This window comes from Drosophila suzukii, chromosome 3 (genome assembly GCF_043229965.1).
Source record: "Drosophila suzukii chromosome 3, CBGP_Dsuzu_IsoJpt1.0, whole genome shotgun sequence".
Lineage (NCBI taxonomy): Eukaryota > Metazoa > Arthropoda > Insecta > Diptera > Drosophilidae > Drosophila > Drosophila suzukii.
This window is the reverse complement of record NC_092082.1, coordinates 87,084,199-87,105,627: the sequence shown is the minus strand read 5'-3', so window position 1 is coordinate 87,105,627 and position 21,429 is coordinate 87,084,199. Positions and strand designations below refer to the sequence as shown.

Genomic DNA, 21,429 nt, shown 5'->3' with positions numbered 1-21,429 from the left:
GCTTTCCACTGCTTGTTCTGGCCTTCTTTCGTTCCTGAGCGCCGGCTACCAGTTGTACCAAAAAAACCGCCAGACGCCAACAAAACGTGGTCAAAACGAAAGCGTTATTAGTGTGAACATTCGCAGGCAAGTTATACGTTTTCGGTTTGAATTTGAAAAGCTTGTTATAAAATAACTTATTATTAAACTAAGAATCTCTTATAAAAGTCTGAAAAAATCATTATTTAGATTTATTTTTATTATATCCATTAGGTGTTCAATTATTTAAAGTGTATAATATTAAGGTATATGTTTATTGTAGTTCACAAAAATGTTCACATTGAGCTTTTGTGTTAAATCGGTTTCGATTGCCACCACATCCTGAATAGAGAACCCTGATGCACTCTTCATCGTCACCGGAGAAAGACCACACAACTCGATGGCTTTCACAATGGCCGGGATTAAACAGCATGAAACAAATGGCTAAGGAAATGGGGATTAATAAAAATAATTGACCTATTTGATTCAGCTGGCAAAACATAAAATGCTGATATAGATTAATAACGATACTATAATTTTTTTGCCAGCTATTCTGTTCCACGGAATAACTTACGATTTCGATTATCTAAAGACCTTATAGTAGTCACAAAGATCGAAAAGAAAATAAGAAATGTAGTAAGAACTTTCATACTCAAACTGAGACTTCAGACTAAGCCGAGGAAACAAAAGTTTGGTGTATTTATACCTAAGTTCCCTTTTCAACTAATGAAAATGTGTTTTGTGTTGTTAGAGTAAGTTTATAAAAAAAAAGTATTAAAATGAAAAATTTACATAAAGCTGTTTTACCATTTATAATAGTTTTAAATATATTTTTTATATTTTAACCATCTTTCTTCTCCAACAATTAATTAGTCACAACAAATCGAGGATTAGTTAAAGCGCAAGTTCTTTCACACTTTTCCTTGGTAAAGAAGCGATTTTCATTGCCGCCACAGTTGGAAAAAACAAATGGAACGCACTTTCCTTGGTGATTGGAAAATGCCCACATTAAGCGATGGCCTCCACATTTACCGAACTCGTGAGGCAGATAACAAAGTACTGCAAAAAGATACTAATAAGATAATGATTACTAAAAAGTCAAAACCTCACAATTTCTTTTTCCAGTAGGCTGAACAGTTGACACTATAATCGCCAAAAGGCCAAAAAAAACTATTACCACTTTCATCTCTGACTTATGGGATCTCCAAAGGTTCTCTAAAAACGGTTAAAACATTTCGTGAGGTATTTATACGTTTCATAGCTAATGAAAATGTGGTCCATTTTACTAATTTGGTTAAGGGTAGTAAATTCCAAAAAACATGTTGGTTTATATTTAGTTCTTATTAACTTTTTTTTATATTCAGAAGCTAATTTGATTGTGGAATTTTATCAAGTTCCTTAGTTCTAGGAGCAGCCATACGTCGACGTCCTTGGACAGGAGGACCCTTACGCCAGTTGTATTTACCGCAGAATTCCTTGCAACTTTCGTAGGTATAGAAAAGGTTGCCATTTCCACCACAATTTGAATAGGTAAAGGTCTGGCACTTGGACCTCTTGGTATTGTAGTACCACAGTGTCCGGCGACCCTTGCACTTTCCATATTCCGGATCTTGAAGACAAATCTCTAAGGAATATAACCATTGTTAGTTGAATTACTGTTAGAAATATTCGGGAAAAGGACAAACTTTTGCGTAAATTATACTGCTCCCTTTCGTACTGATCCTGTAAGGAGTCCGAGTCCATTTCGTAAGCCAGTAATACAACAGCCAGGCAAAAAATTAAAATAAGAATTAAACCCATGCGGAACATGATGGGATTTTCTTGAATTTAAGGGAATGAATGAACAAGAATCTGTTCTGTGGCTTTTTATAAGACCAAACGAAGAAAGAACACTTAGAAAAATTACTGGAAGATACATTTAATTTTGGATTTGGATTACTTTGGTTATTATTTCTTCTAAAAACAATGAACTCTTTTCTGTCTCTTAAGGAATTATTTCTAAAAAGGGCTAACCAATTTCTAGAAAAACTATGAAATACATCGATATTACCTAAGGAAAAAATTATTTTAAAAAACGATTCTGCATTTTTTTTTGATAAAATTTAATTAAAACCTTTCAAGTCTTAACTAGTTTAGTCATTATACATTTTTCCAGTGCACTATCATAAAAACAGTTGATGTATTGTTTTCAAAGAATGTTTTTTCCACCAACTGTGTGCGTGAAAACTGTTATTAGCGTTGGGGAAAAACGTATGTGATCGGGCAGGCAATTGCTCAATGTGTAATCGGGTGGACAAAAATATTATGCGACCGGTTGGCGAGCATGCGAATTCAATTAAATTTCTCAATAAATTACAAGTGCAGAGAGCTATACAGAAAAGTGAGTAAAATAATCGCACGCGTTTCCACAGGCGCTTCAGTTCAGATGCATAAAATATATAAAAACTAGCTAACTGGTCTGGGCCGGCATTTAAACCGGTACTTAGCACCCCGATCTGTGTGATTACGCAAGTGCAAGCGGCGAACACGAAAACATCACCTTAACTCACCTGAGATCGCCCGAGATCACATCGGCATCGCACATCACACATACGCCGCGTTGTGCGGCGCTGAAAACGTAAATGAAAACGAAAATGAAAATGAAAACATCGGAAAAACGCTGGGGCCGGCACTACTGAAATTCTAGATCAAGGCCACGCCCGACTAGGCCCATAAATATAAATCCACATCGCCTATCAATGTCTGTTTGCACACGCAAAATGCGTAAACTAGTTTTTTTCGCAGCTCCAGGAGATCCAGGGAGTGGGGTGTATCCACCAGATGCAGCAACTTGGCCCAATCGCCAAGGAAGCAGGCAACACGATAAATTGTCAGGCGAATGCATTTTGTCACATTCGGCTATTTTGCATTTGTAAATTACAAGACAAAACACTTAGCAGTCACCCCAGAAATTTGGGTTGATCTGGCACGACACCCAATTACACATGAAAATGTAGTTGACTTTTTTACTTGTTAAGCGACTAACAAATGTGGAGCACTTTGGTTTATTTAATAACAGATATGTTTAAAATAACAGAAGCACTACCCTTTAAAATCAAAAGCTTTATTTTAGTTCTTTAAAAGCGGATTAGATGAATTTATATTTAGTACAATCTAGCCTAGATTTTATGATTTAGGCTTTAAAAAATGTATATGTTAAGAAATAACCCCGTAAAAACTTATGGTAATATTTAAAATTAATAATATTGTATATTTATAAGCCAACAAATAAATAATTCTATTTTTTCCATAGTTTGAAACTATTTTCCTGCACAAAACTGTTTGTATGTGCAGCAACTTTGTAAGAAGTTATTTCTAGAAAAATATACGTAGCTATTTCCGAATCAAATTATGGTTGAAAATGCCAAATAAATTATGAAAACATTTAATTATTTTCAATGCCAGCAAATGGTTTTTCCTTAGGGTTCTGATTTGAAAGCAAATCGGCCATTAAGTTATGGCACAGCATTAGCCAAGTGAGCAGCATTGGCCTTCGATGGAGTGTCGGCCTTCTATAAACAAATAATATAAATTATTAATAAATACAGTTAAGTTTTAGAGTTGGGCTTGCGGCCATGACAATTTGCTCTGAAAATCAGGCTAAAGCTGAAAACTTTGAACCGAATTGATTGCACATAATTTGAATTATTTAAATGTGGCATTTGACTTTTCTCGCCAACACTTGCCAATTATGGTCATTTGGGCTTGACCCTTGGGGCTGTCAAGGCCAGGAAGTTGGCTTATCGCCATTCCATGATTGATGACAGTTGCTTTGGCCAGTTGTGTTTGTATTTACCTCCTCCTCTGATCGCACACGCAAATGAACCACATGGAAAATTGTGCAATTATTGCTAATAAAAATGTTTATGAACGTTACCTGTTAACCGATGCCAACGATGACTCCGCTCGGCCGGCTGGTGATATGAATCACCATAAATCTAAGAGCGGTATAAATATTTATCGCAATTTTATAATCATCTCCAGCCGGAGCAGGCCAAGACCGGCCGAAAAAGGCCGACTCTGCGTGAACTGGCGATCGCCTCCGCGTGAGAATTGCACTCACATCGAAATAGTAAAATAACTCAGTCAAAGGAGATATTCATTCCAGAAATACCCTTTTACATTGATATGGTTTTAATTAATATTAATATATTGAAAAATTAAAATATCTCTTCAAAAGTAATGAAAGATAACGTTGTAAATTCAAGATTTGAGGTTTTTATAAATTTAAGAAATGGAAATATTTTAAACATTGATATTAATATGAAATTGGCATGGGAAATGCCTAAAATAAATATGACTAACATCGAGTATAATACTTTCCACCTTGAACTTAATATTTAATATTGCAATTGAGGTGTCATATTACTATATATAAAGTAACTAAAATTATCAGAACTATCAATATTTGATTAAATACCATTTTTAGATAACATAAGCCATGTTTAAGAAGACCTTCCTCTAAGTAGAGTATTCGACATATTTGAGCCTTGTCCAGTTCCATAGACATTTTATGACAGGCAAATTTTTACCGCAGCGATCGGAATGGCAGAGATAAAAGAGCCAGTCTGGGAGAAGAGCAGAAAAAAAGGTCGGTCGGTCGGTTGGTCGGTCTAAGAAAGTGGGTTAATTAGCAGGAAGCTGGAGGAGGAGGTGCCGGAGGAGGAGGACTTGGAACCGCACTCGAGCACCCCACAAAGCCCGAATTGCTGCAATAAAGCGACTGGGGGCATAACGCATCGGAATGCCCAAAAACTTGACCTGAAAATGGTAGCGGCCGTTACCATTGGCCATTGCCATTGGTACTGTCCAGGATACGAACTCTTCGGACCACTTCGACGTCATGGTTAATTGGGCATTCAAATGTCAAGTTCAATTTTTTGGCCACATTAGCGTTACCTATAAAAGGGCCGTTCGCTCTGCGCTCTGCATAAAATGAGATTTATTGTTGCATTTTTCTGCTACTGGTGGCAATGGTCCAGTGATCTGGGCCTGGCCCAAAACAATTGGCCACTCGTCGTCGTCGTCGCTGCCTTTTTGCCAGTCGTTTGCCTTTTATCGTTTCTGCCTTTGAATAATTCGAGACCTTCGAGGTCTTCGTATAAATTGGCCAAATATTGTTAGAAAAATGCAAGTAAAATTTGCAAATTGCATTTTGCATTTGCTGTAGCTTATTTGATTTGATTTAGTTTTGTTTTTATAGGCTTTTGGCTTTAATGTGACGTTGACATGCCACTTCCGCTTGGTCTAATCGAGCTCAAGTTGGACGGCTTTTTTTATCAGCTCTCAAATGCTCGAAATAAATATATAAAATGCTTGCAATTAATTTCAGTTAAATTGCCTGGCTCTTAGCTATTCTAAGTGCACCCAGTTGGACCACCGAAAAAATGAAAATAAAATCAATAAAAAGAAACAAATCTGCGCATTGGCCGACTGAGCTTTAAATCATAAAAAGTATTTTGGCTGCTGTGGCCGGGGCATAAATCAAACGATAAGTAAATTAAAAGCCATAAATTTGCAATTAATTTTTAATTTGTGCAAATTGATAGCCATCAACGTGTTGAAACTGCCAATAAAAAAATTATGCCAAATAAATCAAGAAACGTAGGAAACAACAAAAAATAGTGATCCAGAATCTGGCGTGGAAACGCCTTTAAACAGCTGGATACAAATTATGGAATGGCTGTAAAGATATTAAAGGATAAAAGAAACTTTAGGGTTTGAGGTTTTATAGAAAATGCTATGAAAATGAATTGAAAATATATTTTTAGTTTCGAAATATCAATAACTTATAAATGCTACTGTCAAACCTTTTATTATTTAATTCAACAAGTTTGACAATTAAAGTTGGAATTTATTACAACTATAAGAAGACAATATGTTGTAAAAATAAATAGAAAACCCGTTGTTTATTATGTTGAAATAAAAACTTTAACATTTAATTTAAAATGTTTGAAATCTAATGAATAACTTGTTTTAATAATCATATAACTGCTGTTCGTATGAGCTCTTTTTATTGATTTATTATTATAGTATGCAATTTTTCTGGTATGTTTGATGTTATTGTTGTTCGGTGTATATTCGTATATAAGCTCAAAAAATGCTTGGCATTTACTACAGCAATTTCCCAGGATTATTTCTTTTCCCCGCATTGCAATTATGAATCTGCCAGCGTTATCATCTGGCTAAGAAATTCGTCTTGGTCAGGCAAAACACCGGGCCAACAATCAAATTGCATTAGCTCTACTGTCTTCTCAGGCCGATCTCTCTGGTCCAAGCCATATAAAATGCCCCTGGCTACAACCTACGCATTGTGGCCAATAAACAAAAGTGTGAAGGTCTCGCGGGATTTTCGCTGGAAAGGTGCAACACGAACTGTTGACCCTGAGAGGATGTTGCTGGTTGCAAGTTGCAAGTTGCTGGTTGCCTGTTGCTGCTGTTACTGTTGCTGCCTAGCTCAGTGAACATTATTGGATGTGATTAATTATGCTGACATTAATTCGGCTAATAGAAATATATCTCGTTGCGTTGAAAATGATGTTGACGTGATTGTAATTGAAGTTGTTTGGCCCATGGTGTTGCTGTTGTGCCTGAATGGCTGTTTGTTGCCTTTAACCCGATGCTGGAAAATTGCCTTCACCGCTGCGTGCTGTGCAGTTTATTGCAAATTTGTTTGTATTTATGATAATTGATGGGAAGAAATGGTGAAAAGCGCTTATGAAAATCCATTTTGGCAGCGAGCATTAATCAAAACGATAATTGGCGACTGTTGTGTTCCGCCGTTGTTTGCTTTCACGCCAACCAGCCAGCCAGCCATCGGATAATGATAAGGCCAATTGGATGGCATTCAGACACAGCTTTAACTCGTCTATTTGGGAAAGTTCTGGGGTTGTGTGGCAACAATTAAGCAGAAATGTATAATCAACTCGACTCGAGCAGCGGCCTGAGTTATTTGCCACGCAACGTCAACGTATTTAAATCAATTACAAACAGCAATTTGCCCGCAGCCTGTACTCTATTCCCATTCCCCATCCCCCTGAACCACAATCAAGGCATGCGTTTGTATTACAGATGGGATGACAACCAGCAACAGCAACCTAAATGGCCACGGTGCACAGTGGGCTGGAAGTACTATTTATCAAACACTTTTTAAAATCGAATACAAAATAAAGAGTTTTTTTTACCAAAAAGGTAGCCTAAGTAAGTAAACGCTAAGGCATGATTTTGTCATAATTTGTGTTAAAATAAAATTATAAATCCTACTAAGTTATTATACGCAGGACTTGAGTAATAATTCTCTTGACTCCTCGTTAAAATAAATATTGTAAAATAGGTTTATTTTTAAACTCAAAAATATTCACCCAGAATTGTAGAGCAATATAGCTAGTCATATGTTTTCTATTAGCTAAAAAACATTTTTTAAAGATGTAAATTTAGTAAATGAAATTTTGTTGTTCTAAATTTCTAAAATTTAGGGACAATATTTTTTTTCGGTTTAAGTATATGGTTTAAAGTACATGCTAATAACTTAGATATTTACGATTTCTATCAAAAGTACAAAACTTTGCCCACAGTGCCTTTGGTCGTGTTAAGTACGCGTGAATTAATGTGTTGCTAGAGTCACTCCGTCTTTGCTGTTTCGAGCAGCATCTGCCCCAGTCTGTTGGCCACGATTGCCGATTGCTCTGCCCCCTTTGAGCCAAGAATTTAACAGCCAAAGCGCCGCCTGGTTAACTGGCAGCCTGGTAACCAGGCGTCGCGTAATTTACGTCGATTTGATGTTGCCAACATAAATTTATCGCGCGCACATTTTTCGCCAGCGATTCGTTGCTGCTGCGATGTCGCTGATGATGTTGCTGCTGTGCATGTTGCTGCTGCTGCTGTTGCTGTTGCTGCTGCTGGCGTGCTTTGATTTTGCAGAGCAGCAACCAACGCAAAAATGTCGCAATACAATAATGAAAAAGCAAGAAAAATCATGTTGGCATGCGGTGGTTGTTGCATTTTCGTAAGCAACATTTTTGCCAGAGATTTTTATTGACTGAAGAGGCCGCTAAAGATGAGGCAGCACAGTAACAGCAGCAGCAGCAGCAACCGACTTTTTGAAGAGGCGCCTGCGTGCATGAAATATGGTGCTACACTTAGGAAAAAACTAGAAATTTATGCCTAATATTAAATTCTTGAAAACGGCATAAAGAAGGGGAATTATTTATAGAAGCTCCTATTTTTTACAAAAAAAATAGAAGGAGATTTTACTTTTTATTAAAAACATTAATTTGAGTTTTTTAAAATAATTCAACCAGAAAACTTATGATTTATAAAAACTTAAAATTCATTATAAGAAGTGTTACCGACATTTTTATTTAAATTTAAGAAGATGATGGTAATGACTTTCCAAATGTATTTCGGAGACAAACATTTTCCAGAACATTGCATTTTTTTCAAAAACAAGACTTTTATGTTTTACAAAATCATCTTAGCTTAAGAAAAGTTGCTCAAAATCGTGGTAAAATGCGTCTTACATAAAAAGATAAGTCTTACACTTTTTTTTATTACCTCCTGATATTTTTCACAGTGTACTGCAGCCATATGTGAGCTGTTGTTGCATGTTCGTTGGCCCGCCATGACATGTTCGAGGAGCAGGAAGTCGTTTTGCGTTTGCCTTGTGCTGGCCACATTTATGAGTTGCTCATGGCTAGAGTTGCCGGTGTGTTGCAATGGGTATTGCAAGTGGCATGCAATGTGCCACTTGCTGCTGCCAGTCGCCAGGCCAAAGGATAATGCCAGCCAAAGGTAATTCCCAAAGAATCCATCCCTATGGTGTATTAGTTATGTGGCCTAAGCCAGTCTAGGCTGGCAAATGATGTCATTAGTACTAGATACCGACACGCAATGGTGAATTAAGAAATTAAGTGGCAACAGTTAGCAACTCTGCGGCATGTTGCTGCCGCACAATGGCCGATGTTGCTGCTGTCCTGAGGGCAACACGCCAGTCTAATTGCAATTGGATCATAGATCCATGCAAATTGTTTTGCCATGCGAAATTTACTGAGAACCAAGTAGCTGCCAGAAGGAGGAGTATTTCTCTGGTGGGTGATGTTTTGGGGGCCCAGCTCCGCCTTCCCAATTATAGGCGATATATATTGGTATTGCCAATTGACAATCGGGGTTGATCGGAGCCGAGAGCGAGTGATTTATGCACCGGACCATTTAAAGTCCGCGGCGGTTCCATAAACAAATTGTCGCCGTGCTCTCTAAATGGCCATGGCTCTCCGCTGCTGCCATGAAATTGAGCTGTAATTGAATTGCAGTTGCACTCAGGATATTGGGCTCGCTCTGCCCGCCATACAATGGGTAAAAAGTCTAGTTTTTGGGGGAATAAAATTAAAAACTATTTTTTGCAATATTGAAAAATGTTTTTAGATGGAGGAGAAAGTTCACCCTATTTTTAAATTCCAAAATATACAGTCCCGAAACCTGAAAAAAATCGACTTATTAAGTTCAAAAAGACAATAGTAGTAGGTTGTTTTTTATTTTGTTTGATAACACTTTTAAAAATAAGAAAAGTAAAAAAATAGTGTAAAAAAATAAAGAATCAATGTAGGTTTCTTCTAAAATTTAGAAAATGTATATACTCCTAAATAACATTTATTCAACTTAGTACACTTACTAAATTGAAACAATTGTTTTAAAATTAAAAAAAAAAACATCACATTTTGCTCCATGCTGATAACATTTTTTTAGACAAACAAAATGATTGCTTATTTTTCCGATTAATGCCACAGTAAGTTAGCTGGTTCATTCGGTTTTTGGCCATCTTGCAATTTATTGCACGGCATTTCACAATTAAAACACCGGCCAGCGAGCCACGTCATTAGTTTGGGCCCAACAAATATGGCCACTGAGTGTGTTTGTTACGAATTCAAACATTTTTACATTTGTTTTGGCCCGCTGATAATTTGCTGGCTGGCTGGCTAGCTGGTTGGCAGTGCAACAATGTTGTCGTCGGCCCAAAAAGCATACACAACATCGATGCATTTGCCCAATCTTTCCAGTTGCTGGCAAAATATATCTATAACATATATAACTAGAGAGCAGCACACTTTTCCGCTGGGCTGGCAGCTTGGCAGTTGATCTATAATTACCGAAATAACCGATCTAACCCCCCAGAAACCAAAGACCGAGCCCAAGTATAAATATCATTGTCAAATGCGCTTTTAATTGATGTAGACAGGCAGCGAACACATTGGACAGCCGAGCTGGACACTCGAGTTGGCCAGGCGATCTGACAAGCTCACATTAGCAATAAAATATCTAATTGGAGTTTTCCCCCCCAATTTTCCCCCCGTGGAATGAAAATTTCATTTACAACCTGGCTGCCGGGGTAATCGAGACTTTTGTTTAGTTGAGTTTTCTGTTTGGTTTCTTTTTTTTTTTGGTTGCTGTTATTTTTTTGTGTGGCTTGTACCGCTCTATAAGGCGTGATTTATGCCTTCCCCTGGAAATTTATTTCGATTTTAATGAGTAATTTACACAAAATTGCATTAATTTGGCGGCCAAAGCCCAGACGCCCGACAAGTCATGGCAAATTTCTGACATTTCCTTGATTTATGTGTCCAAAAAAAATGGAGAATAAATGGCAATGCCGACTAAGATTTTTTCGTAATTGTAATTGTTCAATTTGAATTGGCTTCATTCTTTTGGTGGCACAGCCCGGCCCCCAGAAAGTGTGGCCAATTAACGCAAACATTGCGGGCAGTTGGAAAACTCGGCGTGTCGCAACGATTTCCATATGCGAAAGCAGTGCAAATAGTCGCATTGCATTGCATTGCATTGCTTGGGGAGATGATTTAGTGCCCCACCATCTACGGCACTCGCCGGTGCACTTATACGAGTGTATCTGCGGGATACACATTTTAATTAATATGTACAAGCATCACCTAATGAAGCCGCTGGTCCAGACAGGCGGCCAAGACGTGACCAACGCGGCAGCCAGGTATTTTTGGTATTTTTACAACACCCAAGCTGCCACGAAGGATGCACTGAAAATAAAACAATATTTAAAAAAAAAACAAGCACCTTTTATACAAACCAAAACGCTATTTTTGTAAAATCCGGCACCCTCTGCTTAAATATTGAAGGAATTTAAAAATATTTTTTTGGTTTTAATCATCTCAATATCTGAAACATCTCAATAACTTACGTACTAAATTTTATATCTGCATCTTTCATAGCTCCCGAAATGTCCGTGTCCAAAAGGGTACTACTTAAATTACATGGAAATTTCTACGAATTTTTATATATGTACTTTCGTATATATTAAAAAAATAATATGAAATTATATAGGATCCACAAGATCATTGTTAGAAAAAATGTTATTTATGTTTATTAACCTCTTTTATAGTAAGTTATTATTTCATAAGATTATTATTATTTTTCAGAAATAAAAAGATGATTATATATATATGATTATATTTATTTCTTTCAGTACATCGAATCAAAGGAAAAAGATGGAAGGCATTTCCATAGCGACTGCGAAATGCTGGAAAATGGTGCGAATGCGAATGCCACTGCAAGGTGGCTTACATTATATGGCCAAAACACCTAAGGCCATGATTTATAGTTTGTGGTAAATTAAGAAATTAAAATGCTTTTATGGGCAACTGGCCAATCCGCAGCTTCTGTTTGCGGCTCTAATTCCACATCAGCCCCTTGGTAACCCCGCTGTCATTCTGTCGAATTAATTGCCAAAATGTTTGATAAGATTATTTTGTGCATAAGCCGCCCACGCCGAAAAAAAACAACCTGCAGTCGCCCCACCAAAAAAACCCAAGCCACCCCCAATCCGAAAATGATTTTCTTAATTAAAATTTTGGTTGCATGCCAGGCACAAAATTGTGTTGCTCAAAAAGCAGCAAATTGTTGCCAGATATTAATGTGGCTTTGTAATTGGTTTTTCTCAAGTCCAAGTCACGTTAAGTCAATTAAGAGAAATGAATTTTCGTATATGAACGGAATGGTTGGATGGATTGCGATGGCGGAGTACCAGTTGCATAATACCATGTTATGCAGTTGTAAATTGAGTCAGAAACTTCTCAAAACAAAGAGTGTAAAAATCACCCATAATCAATCAAGATGGATTTTATAATTAATTCTTTTTGAGATATGGGTATTATCAAAACATGATGCATTTTCTTTGAATTTTGTGGGTATTGTTAGTACTATAAATATTTAAACAACCTACAATTTTATTATAGGACATTATAATCATACCTTAAAAAATATTTTATTAGACAACAATCTTTTTACATTCTTTCGATGAAGCCTTAATCGCCATGGTCTAGAAATATAGTGTTACAACCGCCGAAGAAGATCTCCGTGGTGAAACCTTGGACCACATTACCATTTAAGCTCCATTAGCAGCGCCAAATATTTGAGCACGTTGAGTTTAATTGGTTCCCGTGCTGGCGAACAAGTGGAAACGAAGACGCAACTCGGCGACATGGTAACATGGTTACATCGGATTGGCTCGGATCGGATCGGATCGGCACTGGACTTGGACCCATGTTGCGCCATCGCCATCCACTTGTTGCCATCGAGGCAATTGCCCGTCCAAATTTGGTCCGCTCTGCGTTTTCCCCGCTCGAGAACAAGCTCGTTAAACGTTTTCCTATTGCAATTGCGCTATAAATTCTACCAAAAATGTAACTAATGAAGTGTTATGAAAGGTGATCATAAATCGTTGACTTCGATTACCCGCCGGCAAGGAGAAGGGGATCCGGAGATCAGGGAGATCGGTTCGGCTCAGAACAGAGATGAGTTGGGAAACGAAAGCTCGATGGAGAGAAGCTTGGGCGTGTGAAGCTCATCATATACGTACGGGAGATTTGCTGTCGATGTCACAGAACCCAAGTTCAATGTTTCGTTTTATTGTATACCCTGTAAATACGTCAATCTGGAGAGTATAGAGGGCTAGTAGTACCCAAAGTCTTTAATACATTTCAGTGGTCACCCATAAGCTGCCCGATGGAGATCATTTTTATTAGCTTGATTATTACTAAGTTAGGGATAAAATATAAACTTCAATATTTTGATTCCCTTAGCATTTTCCCCAAATACATCGAAACAATTTTATTAATGGTTTTATGGGTAAATTATAATAAATCACTCTACAAAATAACTCATCAGTACTATTAGACCCAAATCACATTCCAAGGTATTAATCAGTCGGCTTTTCAAGCATCTTAAACTTTCTTATCGTCACTTCCTTTTGTACATATTTTCTATGTATAATTCACTCTCCCCAGTGAAACAGAGGAATGGAAAAATTTCAAATCGATTTTAACTGGTGGAGACTCAAGATGTTTCCCAAAAGATGGTTTCCCCATCCGCTAAAACTGATGCTACTCCTGGTTATTGTTGGTGTCATCCAGGAATCCAAGGCAGCTAGTTTCTGCACCAAGGCGGACCAGTGTGCCCTGGACGAGGAGATAAAGACAGTAGGAGCTCCAGCTCCTCTTCAAGCCCGCTACGACCACACCCGCATCTACCAGGTGGAATTGGCCAGTGAAGAGCATGTGCGGATCTTTCAGGCCCTGGAATTGGCCAGTGATTCATGCTCCTTTATGGGTCATGCCCGACAACCAGGACAAAAACTCACCATTATGGTAACGGCGGCCAAGGTGGCTGACTTCGATGACCTGGTGCACAGCTATAATGTGACCCATAGGGTGCTGAACCACAATTTCCAGGCCTTGATCGATGCCAACTATCGCGAGGTGGCTCCCGAAGGTACATCACCCGACCAATTCGACTGGAAACGCTATCATTCGCTGGAGGGCATCAATGCCTGGCTGGAGAATCTGGCCAAGAAGTATCCCGAGGTGGTTACCCTAGTCCAGTTGGGTCTCAGCACCCAGGGAAGGCCCATTCAAGGTGTGAAAATCGCTTTTGGCGGGGAGAATCGCACCACTGTCTTCATAGAGAGCGGTATTCATGCTCGCGAGTGGATAGCACCGGCCACGGCTACCTATATCATTGATAGACTGGTGAACTCCGAGGATCCTGCCATCCAGGAACTAGCTCGATCCCAAAACTGGTACATCTTTCCCACCGTAAACCCCGATGGATATCGGTATACCTTTCAAGGGGATCGCATGTGGCGCAAGAATCGAGCTCTTTTCGGAATCTGCCGTGGTGTGGATCTCAACCGGAACTTCCCCTTCCACTGGAACGTCACGGGAGCCAGTGGTGATCCCTGTCGCTATGATTACTCCGGACCATCTGCAGGAAGTGAGGTGGAAACCCAAAGGATGATTGAGTTCATCAAGGACCGCGTCGAGTCGGAACGCATACGTACCTTTCTAGCCTTGCACAGCTACTCGCAGATGATCATGTTTCCCTATGGACACAGCGCCGAGCGTGTGGATAACTATCAGGATCTGAAGGAGATTGGCCAACTGGCTGCTAAGAAGATCTATGATCTGAGCGGTAGAATCTACAAGAGTGGCAGTATCTACGAGACCATATATCCCTCGGCTGGTGGGTCAAAGGATTGGACTCATGGTGAGCTTAAGATTCCAATTACCTTCTCGTATGAGCTGCGTGGACCAGCGGATAGCGAGGATCTGTTCATTTTGTCCGCCAAGGAGATCGAACCCACGGCAATCGAAGCCTTCGCCTCCATTAAAACGATCGTGGAGGAGGCCGGCAAACGTGGCTATTACCAGTGATCACTGGGCTCCCGCTCCCCAACTCGAGTTCCAGCTAAAAAATCCAAATCCAAATCCATGATGCGGACGACGACGATGATGATGATAAATGTCGTCTGGCCTGGCAGTTCACATGAAAAACACATTACGCGCCATCGTTTCTTAATGCTAAATAATGATGGCAAAATCATGACACAAAACCTCATAATAATGTTGGTAAATCAAAGCAAATATAGTCAGACTCGAACAACCTTACAAAAATAGTTGCAACTATTACAGTTACGATGCATTGTTATTGTACACTCACTATGGGAAGGGAGTCTATTGATTTTCAGGATTGTTCTGGGATCTATTGGATAATATATTGGTTTTTATGGGATAATTCGTTAGGACATTATTGAATAAACTCCACATTTAATTGGGCAGTTTCTTATAAACTTAAATCAACGCACCTTTGGCCATATATTAGCATACAAATTTGTTAACTTATTCAATTTTTAACTAAAATATAATTGTTAAATCATATAAAATGGATGCTATACAAAGGGAATACGATAATTCTTGAGTTTGTGTAATTTCTAATAAGCTAACCAAAAGACTCCTGCCATATCTTAACTATTTAACATGTTTAATCCTTAAAACAGTGGTTTAAGACAGAACCCTTACAAAAAAATATACTTCTGCAAATAGAAAATCGGTACTATCTTAAAAAAAGGAAAACGCAAATTCTTTAGGACGAAAAAAAAAGTACTTAAGCTGCATTAGAAAGGATCAAATTAAATAGAAAACATACAACTTATAAAAGCTGTTATTGATAAAACTAAGAAATATTTTAAACTGTTGAAGTAGGATCTAGAGTGTATGAAAACAGTGTCCTACCTGATTTATTCGACTTTGTCAGAACTCAGCCTGGCAGCTGACAGGCGAGTTATGAACCTGCGCAGCCTCGACAGACAATATGCATGTTGCACTCTGGCGCACAACAGCAACATGGACTAGCAACACCAGCAACACATTGCTGCCGACATTGCAGACTTGTTGACGGCAATTGTCGGGCCTCAGTTTTGTTTTGTTTTGGTCTCGCTTTGTTGTTTGGGCCATTATAATATATAGTTAGTAGGAGAGCTATGGCAGCCACACATGCCAGACACTGGCCGGTTAATAATGTTGCTGCTGCGGGGATGCCGATGCCTGTTGCTGCTGCTGCCGCTGCTGATGTTGATGTTGCTGGCGATATTGATGTTGCCATAATCACGATCTAATTTATTTACAAATTGTGTTGAAATCATACGTTCAAAGTCGTGTTTAAAAGGTTCTTTATGATTTATGCCAGCGTTGAAATGAACCGCAACAACAATGGGCAGTTGCAAACAAAAAATTTCTCACAGTCGCAGCCAACGAGATGGCCTTAAAATTAGTTTCGTCTGCTTTTATGTGCACCTAATTGATTGGGGCAAGTGGAGGAGCTGGCCAGATAGATAGATGGGTAATAGTGCAACCAGGAACTGCGGCGACTCTCCTACGACGAGCCAGCTAATTTAGATTTATGGCGCAAATCGCAACTTGATGCGTGATGCCGCCAAGACAAGCCGCCTGTTCCTCCTCCTAAATTTGCTCCACCTCCTCGCGGAGGAGGATGAGGCGGAGGTGGAGGAGGAGTAGTGTTGCATGTGGCCATTTGTCATCGGGATTCGAGGATCGTGTGCTGCAGCTGCGATTTCAGGCCGCTCCAAACGGGCACGAATTCTTGCCGCAAAAAAAAAAGGAAAACTGAAAAATAAAATCTCTTTCTCCCGCGCTGGCTGTTATAATCTCGCAAATGTTGATAAATTGAACGATTGTTGATTTTCACGCTGCAATTGCCCGGGGCCGTGTCACTGTGCCAGCTGGGAAATAAACATATCAACATGATAAATAAGAGGAGCGGGTTATCAGCGGTCCCAGAAACGCGCAGACACATGAGTGTCCGGTACTCATGTTGCCCGAAGGACAGCCTCATAAATCAGCCGGCAACTGGACAAAATGTGAGCTGTTTTAATCGCTGATTTCCGCTTCACAAGAAATTGAAATAAAATGCGGCAAGGCGAGGCGAAACAAGAAAGGAAGTGGAATTCGGCAAGCCGAAGTTTAGATGCCCTTGTAGATAAAAATACAACGGTTGGTTACCAAATGTAGCCAGGTATTAATAATATTACATTTTTCTAGACTTTCCCTATATGGCTGTATAATAGATTCATCTAATTTGAATACTATTACTACCTCAATCTCAATCCTTGAAATCTAGGCAAGTTTTATCAATTAAGGAAATGAGTTACACTTTAAGGATTCCCCCAAAACTATGTTTTAATTATCCTAATTGGATATACAGTCGTCAAATCAAAGAATTTCATTTAGGGCAGCATTTTCATATTTTAAGTTATTTAAAAAAAATGGCTATTGTGAAAGTTTTCATCAGTTACCTGCAATTCCGAGAAACTGGAGTGATTGGAGGCGAACTTTTAGACAAGCTTATAATGCCCTCCTCTTCAAGGGCTTAAAAGAAATTTGGCAAACAGGTTTGCAAATCGGACCAACAACTTTAGGGCCAGCACTGCACAAAAGGTTTGTGTTATATGGGTTGTGTTTATTGAATTATTTTCCTTTGTTTTTGTTTCTGTCGATTTGTTTGTATTTAAGGGCAACTCTTTTCAGCTAGTCGCTCATTGGATGAACAGTAAAACTAGGTTTACAAAACTTTCGGCTCGACCAGGTCGTCCAGGGGCTTGCTGGGCGGCGGGATCTTGTACTCCGTCTCGGGCGTCTCGTAGATCTTCTCCTCCTTGGGCTCCACAACGGACACGTTGTCGGGCAGTGGCTTCTTGGGGCCGATCTTGTTCTTGGGATCGTAGGGCAACATGATCTTGACCTTGATGCCGAGCACTCCCTGGCGGAGGAGCACATGACGGGTGGCGGTCTCGACGTAGTCGTTGCACGGATCTCCAGAGTGGATCATCAGACCATCGACGAACTTCATCGACTTGGCACGCTGGCCACGCAGCTTGCCGGAGACGACGACCTCGCAACCCTTGGCGCCGGACTCCATGATGAAACGGAGCACACCGTAGCAGGCACGACGGACGGCCAGTCCTCCGGTGAGCTTGTAACGCAGCGACTCAGCCTGGGCAATGGCGCACAGGCCACGGGTGGCCACCTTCTCGGCGTACAGCTCGATGCGTCCGGTCTCGAAGTTGAAACGCTTCTGCACCATGGCGGTCAGCTCACGGATGCGGCGGCCCTTCTCGCCCAGCACCTGCTGGGTCTTGGTGGCCATGATGATGATCTCAGTGCGCGAGGGGGTCACACGCACCTCCACGCCGGAGTAGCCATCCTCGGCGAGTTCGCGAGTCAGGAACTCGTTCAGTTCAGCCTTGAAGATGCCATCGGAAACGAACTATGGGATGGGATGGGGAAAAGAAAACCATTATTACCGGTGGCTCCAATACTATGTATTTCCCACATATTGTTGTTGTTTCACCACGCGTTGTTGAGGTCCAAAGTTTTTGGGACGCCCATTGGCTTTGAGGTTATCTCCGATACCACCGAGTTTTTGCACTTTCCGGCTGGCTTTTTCACACAACTCCGGGGAAACAACAAGCCCACGGACACTGCACTTTGTACCGGTGAGAATCCTGGCTCATTTCGCCACATTTACCTTGCGTTTCTTGGAAATCGGAAGGGTCGCATTCATTTTGACGTCGAATCGGAAACGTGGTGCGCAGAAAAGAAAGAAATAGAGAAGGGGCAAAAAGCAATGTTTATTCGATACTATCGATATGTCACGAAATTTTCCAATATCGATTTTGTCGGCAACTATCGATAACAATATGGTAAGTGACTCTGCTAAATGTTAGGCTGTTCACCAACCAAGGTTCGAAACTATACTAAACGGTTAGGCGTCGAATAAAAAACATGTAGGGTATTCATTTCAATTTGTTGTTTATTTTTATTAAGCTACTAATATTACTAAAATTTTAAAATTTTTACGCAAATTTTTAGCATCTCTACTAAGGCCAAATGTTATATTATTGAAATTTTGAGTACGACAATGAAAATATATTCCCCTATCATATTTTAAGATAGTTTTGAAGATTTTAAAAGTGGCTCAACCAAATTCTCTGTATTTTTTATACAAAATCGAAGATGGAATTAAAAATATACGATTCGGATTTTTAAATCAGGTAAGTTATATTTAAAAATTGTTTCCCAAATATATGTATCTTACTATAACAATAAAAAATCGATTAATACAATACACAATTAACATCATATATGTAAAAACAGAAAATTAAAAAGAAATTGATCTATTAATAAAAATATGTAGTAAACTAAACCACCAAATGGGATTTCAATAAATCAAGAGGTTTAATACCCATTAAAAATAAATAAACCAAATTTTATGGGGGAAACATTAAATTGTATTTCGTATATAATATTTGTAAGATAACACTTTGACCACGACTTCAGCAGGACATTTCTTCAGTTGGATAGTTGAGAGTTGGACAGGTTCGAGCTGTGCTCCGAGTCGGAGGACGGGCCCGGATGCAGGGGCGCCTGCTGCTGGTGCTGCTGGGGCGCCTGTTGCTGCTGCTGGGAGTGGGAATGGGGCAGGTGCGACGGCTGCTTCGACTGGATGGCCGTGCCCGACTCGTAGTTGATGCGGATCCACTGGCCCTCGGTGTTCTCCTTCCACAACGTGACATTGTTGTCCCCGCCGGTGACGGCCAGGATGTTGCCGGTGGTGGACCACGAGATGCTCCACACGGCATCGTCGAATGTGTGCAGGACACTCGAGGTCCACTGTGACAGATCCGAGTTGCTGCTCCACACGATCACATGGCGATCCTGCGAGGCCGTGGCAATCTGCGACCTAGGCAGGCCGATCGACGGCGCCCAGGCCACGTCGCGCACCCAATCGGAGTGCGCCTCCAGGCGGTGCTCCTCCACCCAGCGGTCGTTGTCCTCGCGCCAGATCTTCACCAGATTATCGCACCCTCCGCTCACCAGCCGCTTGACAGCCGTTGAACGCGAGGTCACTCGCTGGTCGAAGGCCGGATCCGGAGCCTGGGCCGGGCACCAGGATATGGCATTAACGCCGATGGTGTGAGCATTCGGTATCTTCTTGGCATCCCACACGCCGTACTCCGTGTTGCAGGTGAGCACTGAAATGGAGCCATCTGAGCTGGCGCAGGCCAGCACCAGGCCGTACTCCGAGGGAGCGAAATCCACCGAGTTCACCGACGAGTCGTGGTTGCTGTATTCGTATCTGAAATGTGGCAAGCGCAAAGGTTAGATGTGGCAGTCTATGACAGTCGTGATAACAGCAGTCCAAACATATGTATGACATAGTTTATGTTTGGGCGAGGGCGGGTGTGAGCGCTTTGTTACCCTGTGATTTGTGTATGTTGTTATTCTATTTAAACCTTTTCATTCCTTAAATGTAACCACTGAACACACTTTGTTTTGGACCATATCGTAAAGTTAACGTAGGAACAACATGACAATATTATAAATATTTTACTATTCCTAGAAATAGTATCATATTAATGGAAAATTGTCGACTGAAATGATTTTAGAGGAATTATTGTTTTCTTATATTGATATTAATCACAATATTTTATATTGTTTTTAGTATTAATCATTTCCGATCCTAGGATTTCTTGTTATGTTCTTAGAGTGAAATGGTTATTCTTGTAGAGCAGATGCGAACTCATATGGATGCAAATGTTTAGATGTAAAATGTTTATAGTGATAAACATAGCATTTTCAAAAACAATCATATCATATCATATCATGGACAAATGAGTCGAGTTAAATGGTGCATAACATATTGTTATTAATCTTAACACAATCTGTCTAATAAGTAATACTAAACTGATAAAAACATGTTCATTAATGGAGTCTGATTAAAGGGTTTTCTAATTTCTTTAAATTTTCAGATATAAAACGGTTATTAACAAAATACAATATGATATATCAGTATTTTCAAGTCGATATTAACGGGTAATTTACCCCAACAGACGGTATCATAAAATAAAACATGATATAGGGGTATCCTCTAGTCGCTATCCACATAGAACTACTCCCCTGTTTGTGTGGGTGTGCCCGTTTACTTACAGCTTAGTCCAGTCCCGGGGCGTTGTGGACTTCCAGACGATCACCTTGCGGTCGTAGGAGCACGAGGCCAGGATGTTGCCGAACTTGGGATGGGCCCAGGCCACCTGCCAGACGGGTCCCTGGTGGCCCTTGAGCTCCGCCAGCGCCTTGTTGTTCTTGCGCGAGTGGAAGATGCGGACGCTGCCGTCCGAGGAGCAGGTGGCCAGCAGCAGGCCGTAGAAGTCCAGGGCGGCGTGGTGGACCATGTCCTCGTGCTCGGTGTCGATCTCCTGCAGCAGGCTCACCATTTTGCTCTTAATACGCTCGTCCGGTCGCCAGAAAAATTAAATAAATGCAAGTCGTGTTTTTTTCCGGCGCTTGACGTGGCGTAGACAGGTCACACTACTTCAGAGCAGCTGGTCACTCTGGCCTAGAGGTGGGCGTGTGGGTCGTGAGAGGTGCATGAGTTATAAAGGATATAAAATCAATAAACTAAGTAAAATACATATTTTTAAAAGAATAAAACATTTCA

At 40.2% G+C, this 21,429-nt stretch overlaps 5 protein-coding genes across 8 annotated transcripts in view; 1 reads left to right on the top strand and 4 right to left on the bottom strand.

Moving 5' to 3' along the window:
- Positions 1-272: 272 nt before the first annotated feature.
- Positions 273-1,233, bottom strand: LOC118877969 (PI-actitoxin-Aeq3a). The gene is made up of 3 exons (XM_070996649.1): positions 1,129-1,233; positions 593-1,077; positions 273-462 (listed from the first exon to the last, which is right to left on the bottom strand). Exons 1-2 carry the CDS (start codon positions 1,202-1,204, stop codon positions 884-886), a joined length of 270 nt encoding a protein of 89 aa, XP_070852750.1. The 5' UTR covers positions 1,205-1,233; the 3' UTR covers positions 273-462; positions 593-883.
- Positions 1,234-1,372: 139 nt separating this feature from the next.
- LOC108019550 (kunitz-type serine protease inhibitor 2) lies at positions 1,373-2,876 on the bottom strand. Of its 2 annotated transcripts, XM_036818834.3 has the most exons (3): positions 2,568-2,876; positions 1,704-1,740; positions 1,373-1,642 (listed from the first exon to the last, which is right to left on the bottom strand). In XM_036818834.3, the coding sequence occupies exons 1-3, from the start codon at positions 2,607-2,609 to the stop codon at positions 1,386-1,388; spliced, it is 336 nt and encodes a 111-aa protein (XP_036674729.3). In that variant the 5' UTR covers positions 2,610-2,876; the 3' UTR covers positions 1,373-1,385. The 2 variants fall into 2 exon arrangements, with proteins under 2 accessions (XP_036674729.3, XP_065722257.2); XM_065866185.2 differs by lacking the exon at positions 2,568-2,876 and having other exon boundaries at positions 1,704-1,861.
- Positions 2,877-13,390: 10,514 nt separating this feature from the next.
- Positions 13,391-15,026, top strand: LOC108007777 (zinc carboxypeptidase). Its single transcript, XM_017071533.4, has one exon. It carries the CDS (start codon positions 13,416-13,418, stop codon positions 14,784-14,786), a length of 1,371 nt encoding a protein of 456 aa, XP_016927022.4. The 5' UTR covers positions 13,391-13,415; the 3' UTR covers positions 14,787-15,026.
- Positions 15,027-17,367: 2,341 nt separating this feature from the next.
- Positions 17,368-21,429, bottom strand: part of RpS3 (ribosomal protein S3) — a 261,493-nt gene continuing 257,431 nt past the window's right edge. For 2 of the 3 annotated variants that reach the window (XM_070995627.1, XM_065865928.2), the window contains exons 2-3: positions 18,457-18,498; positions 17,368-18,195 (exon numbers count right to left, since the gene is read on the bottom strand). In XM_070995627.1, the coding sequence (XP_070851728.1) occupies positions 17,491-18,195; positions 18,457-18,492 (741 nt within the window). In that variant the 5' untranslated portion in view covers positions 18,493-18,498 and the 3' untranslated portion in view covers positions 17,368-17,490. Of the gene's footprint in view, positions 18,196-18,456; positions 18,595-21,429 lie in introns of those variants that run through there. The other variant, XM_017082400.4, reaches the window with a different exon arrangement.
- Sec13 (secretory 13) lies at positions 19,197-21,308 on the bottom strand. The gene is made up of 2 exons (XM_036818843.3): positions 20,919-21,308; positions 19,197-20,067 (listed from the first exon to the last, which is right to left on the bottom strand). The coding sequence occupies exons 1-2, from the start codon at positions 21,203-21,205 to the stop codon at positions 19,281-19,283; spliced, it is 1,074 nt and encodes a 357-aa protein (XP_036674738.2). The 5' UTR covers positions 21,206-21,308; the 3' UTR covers positions 19,197-19,280.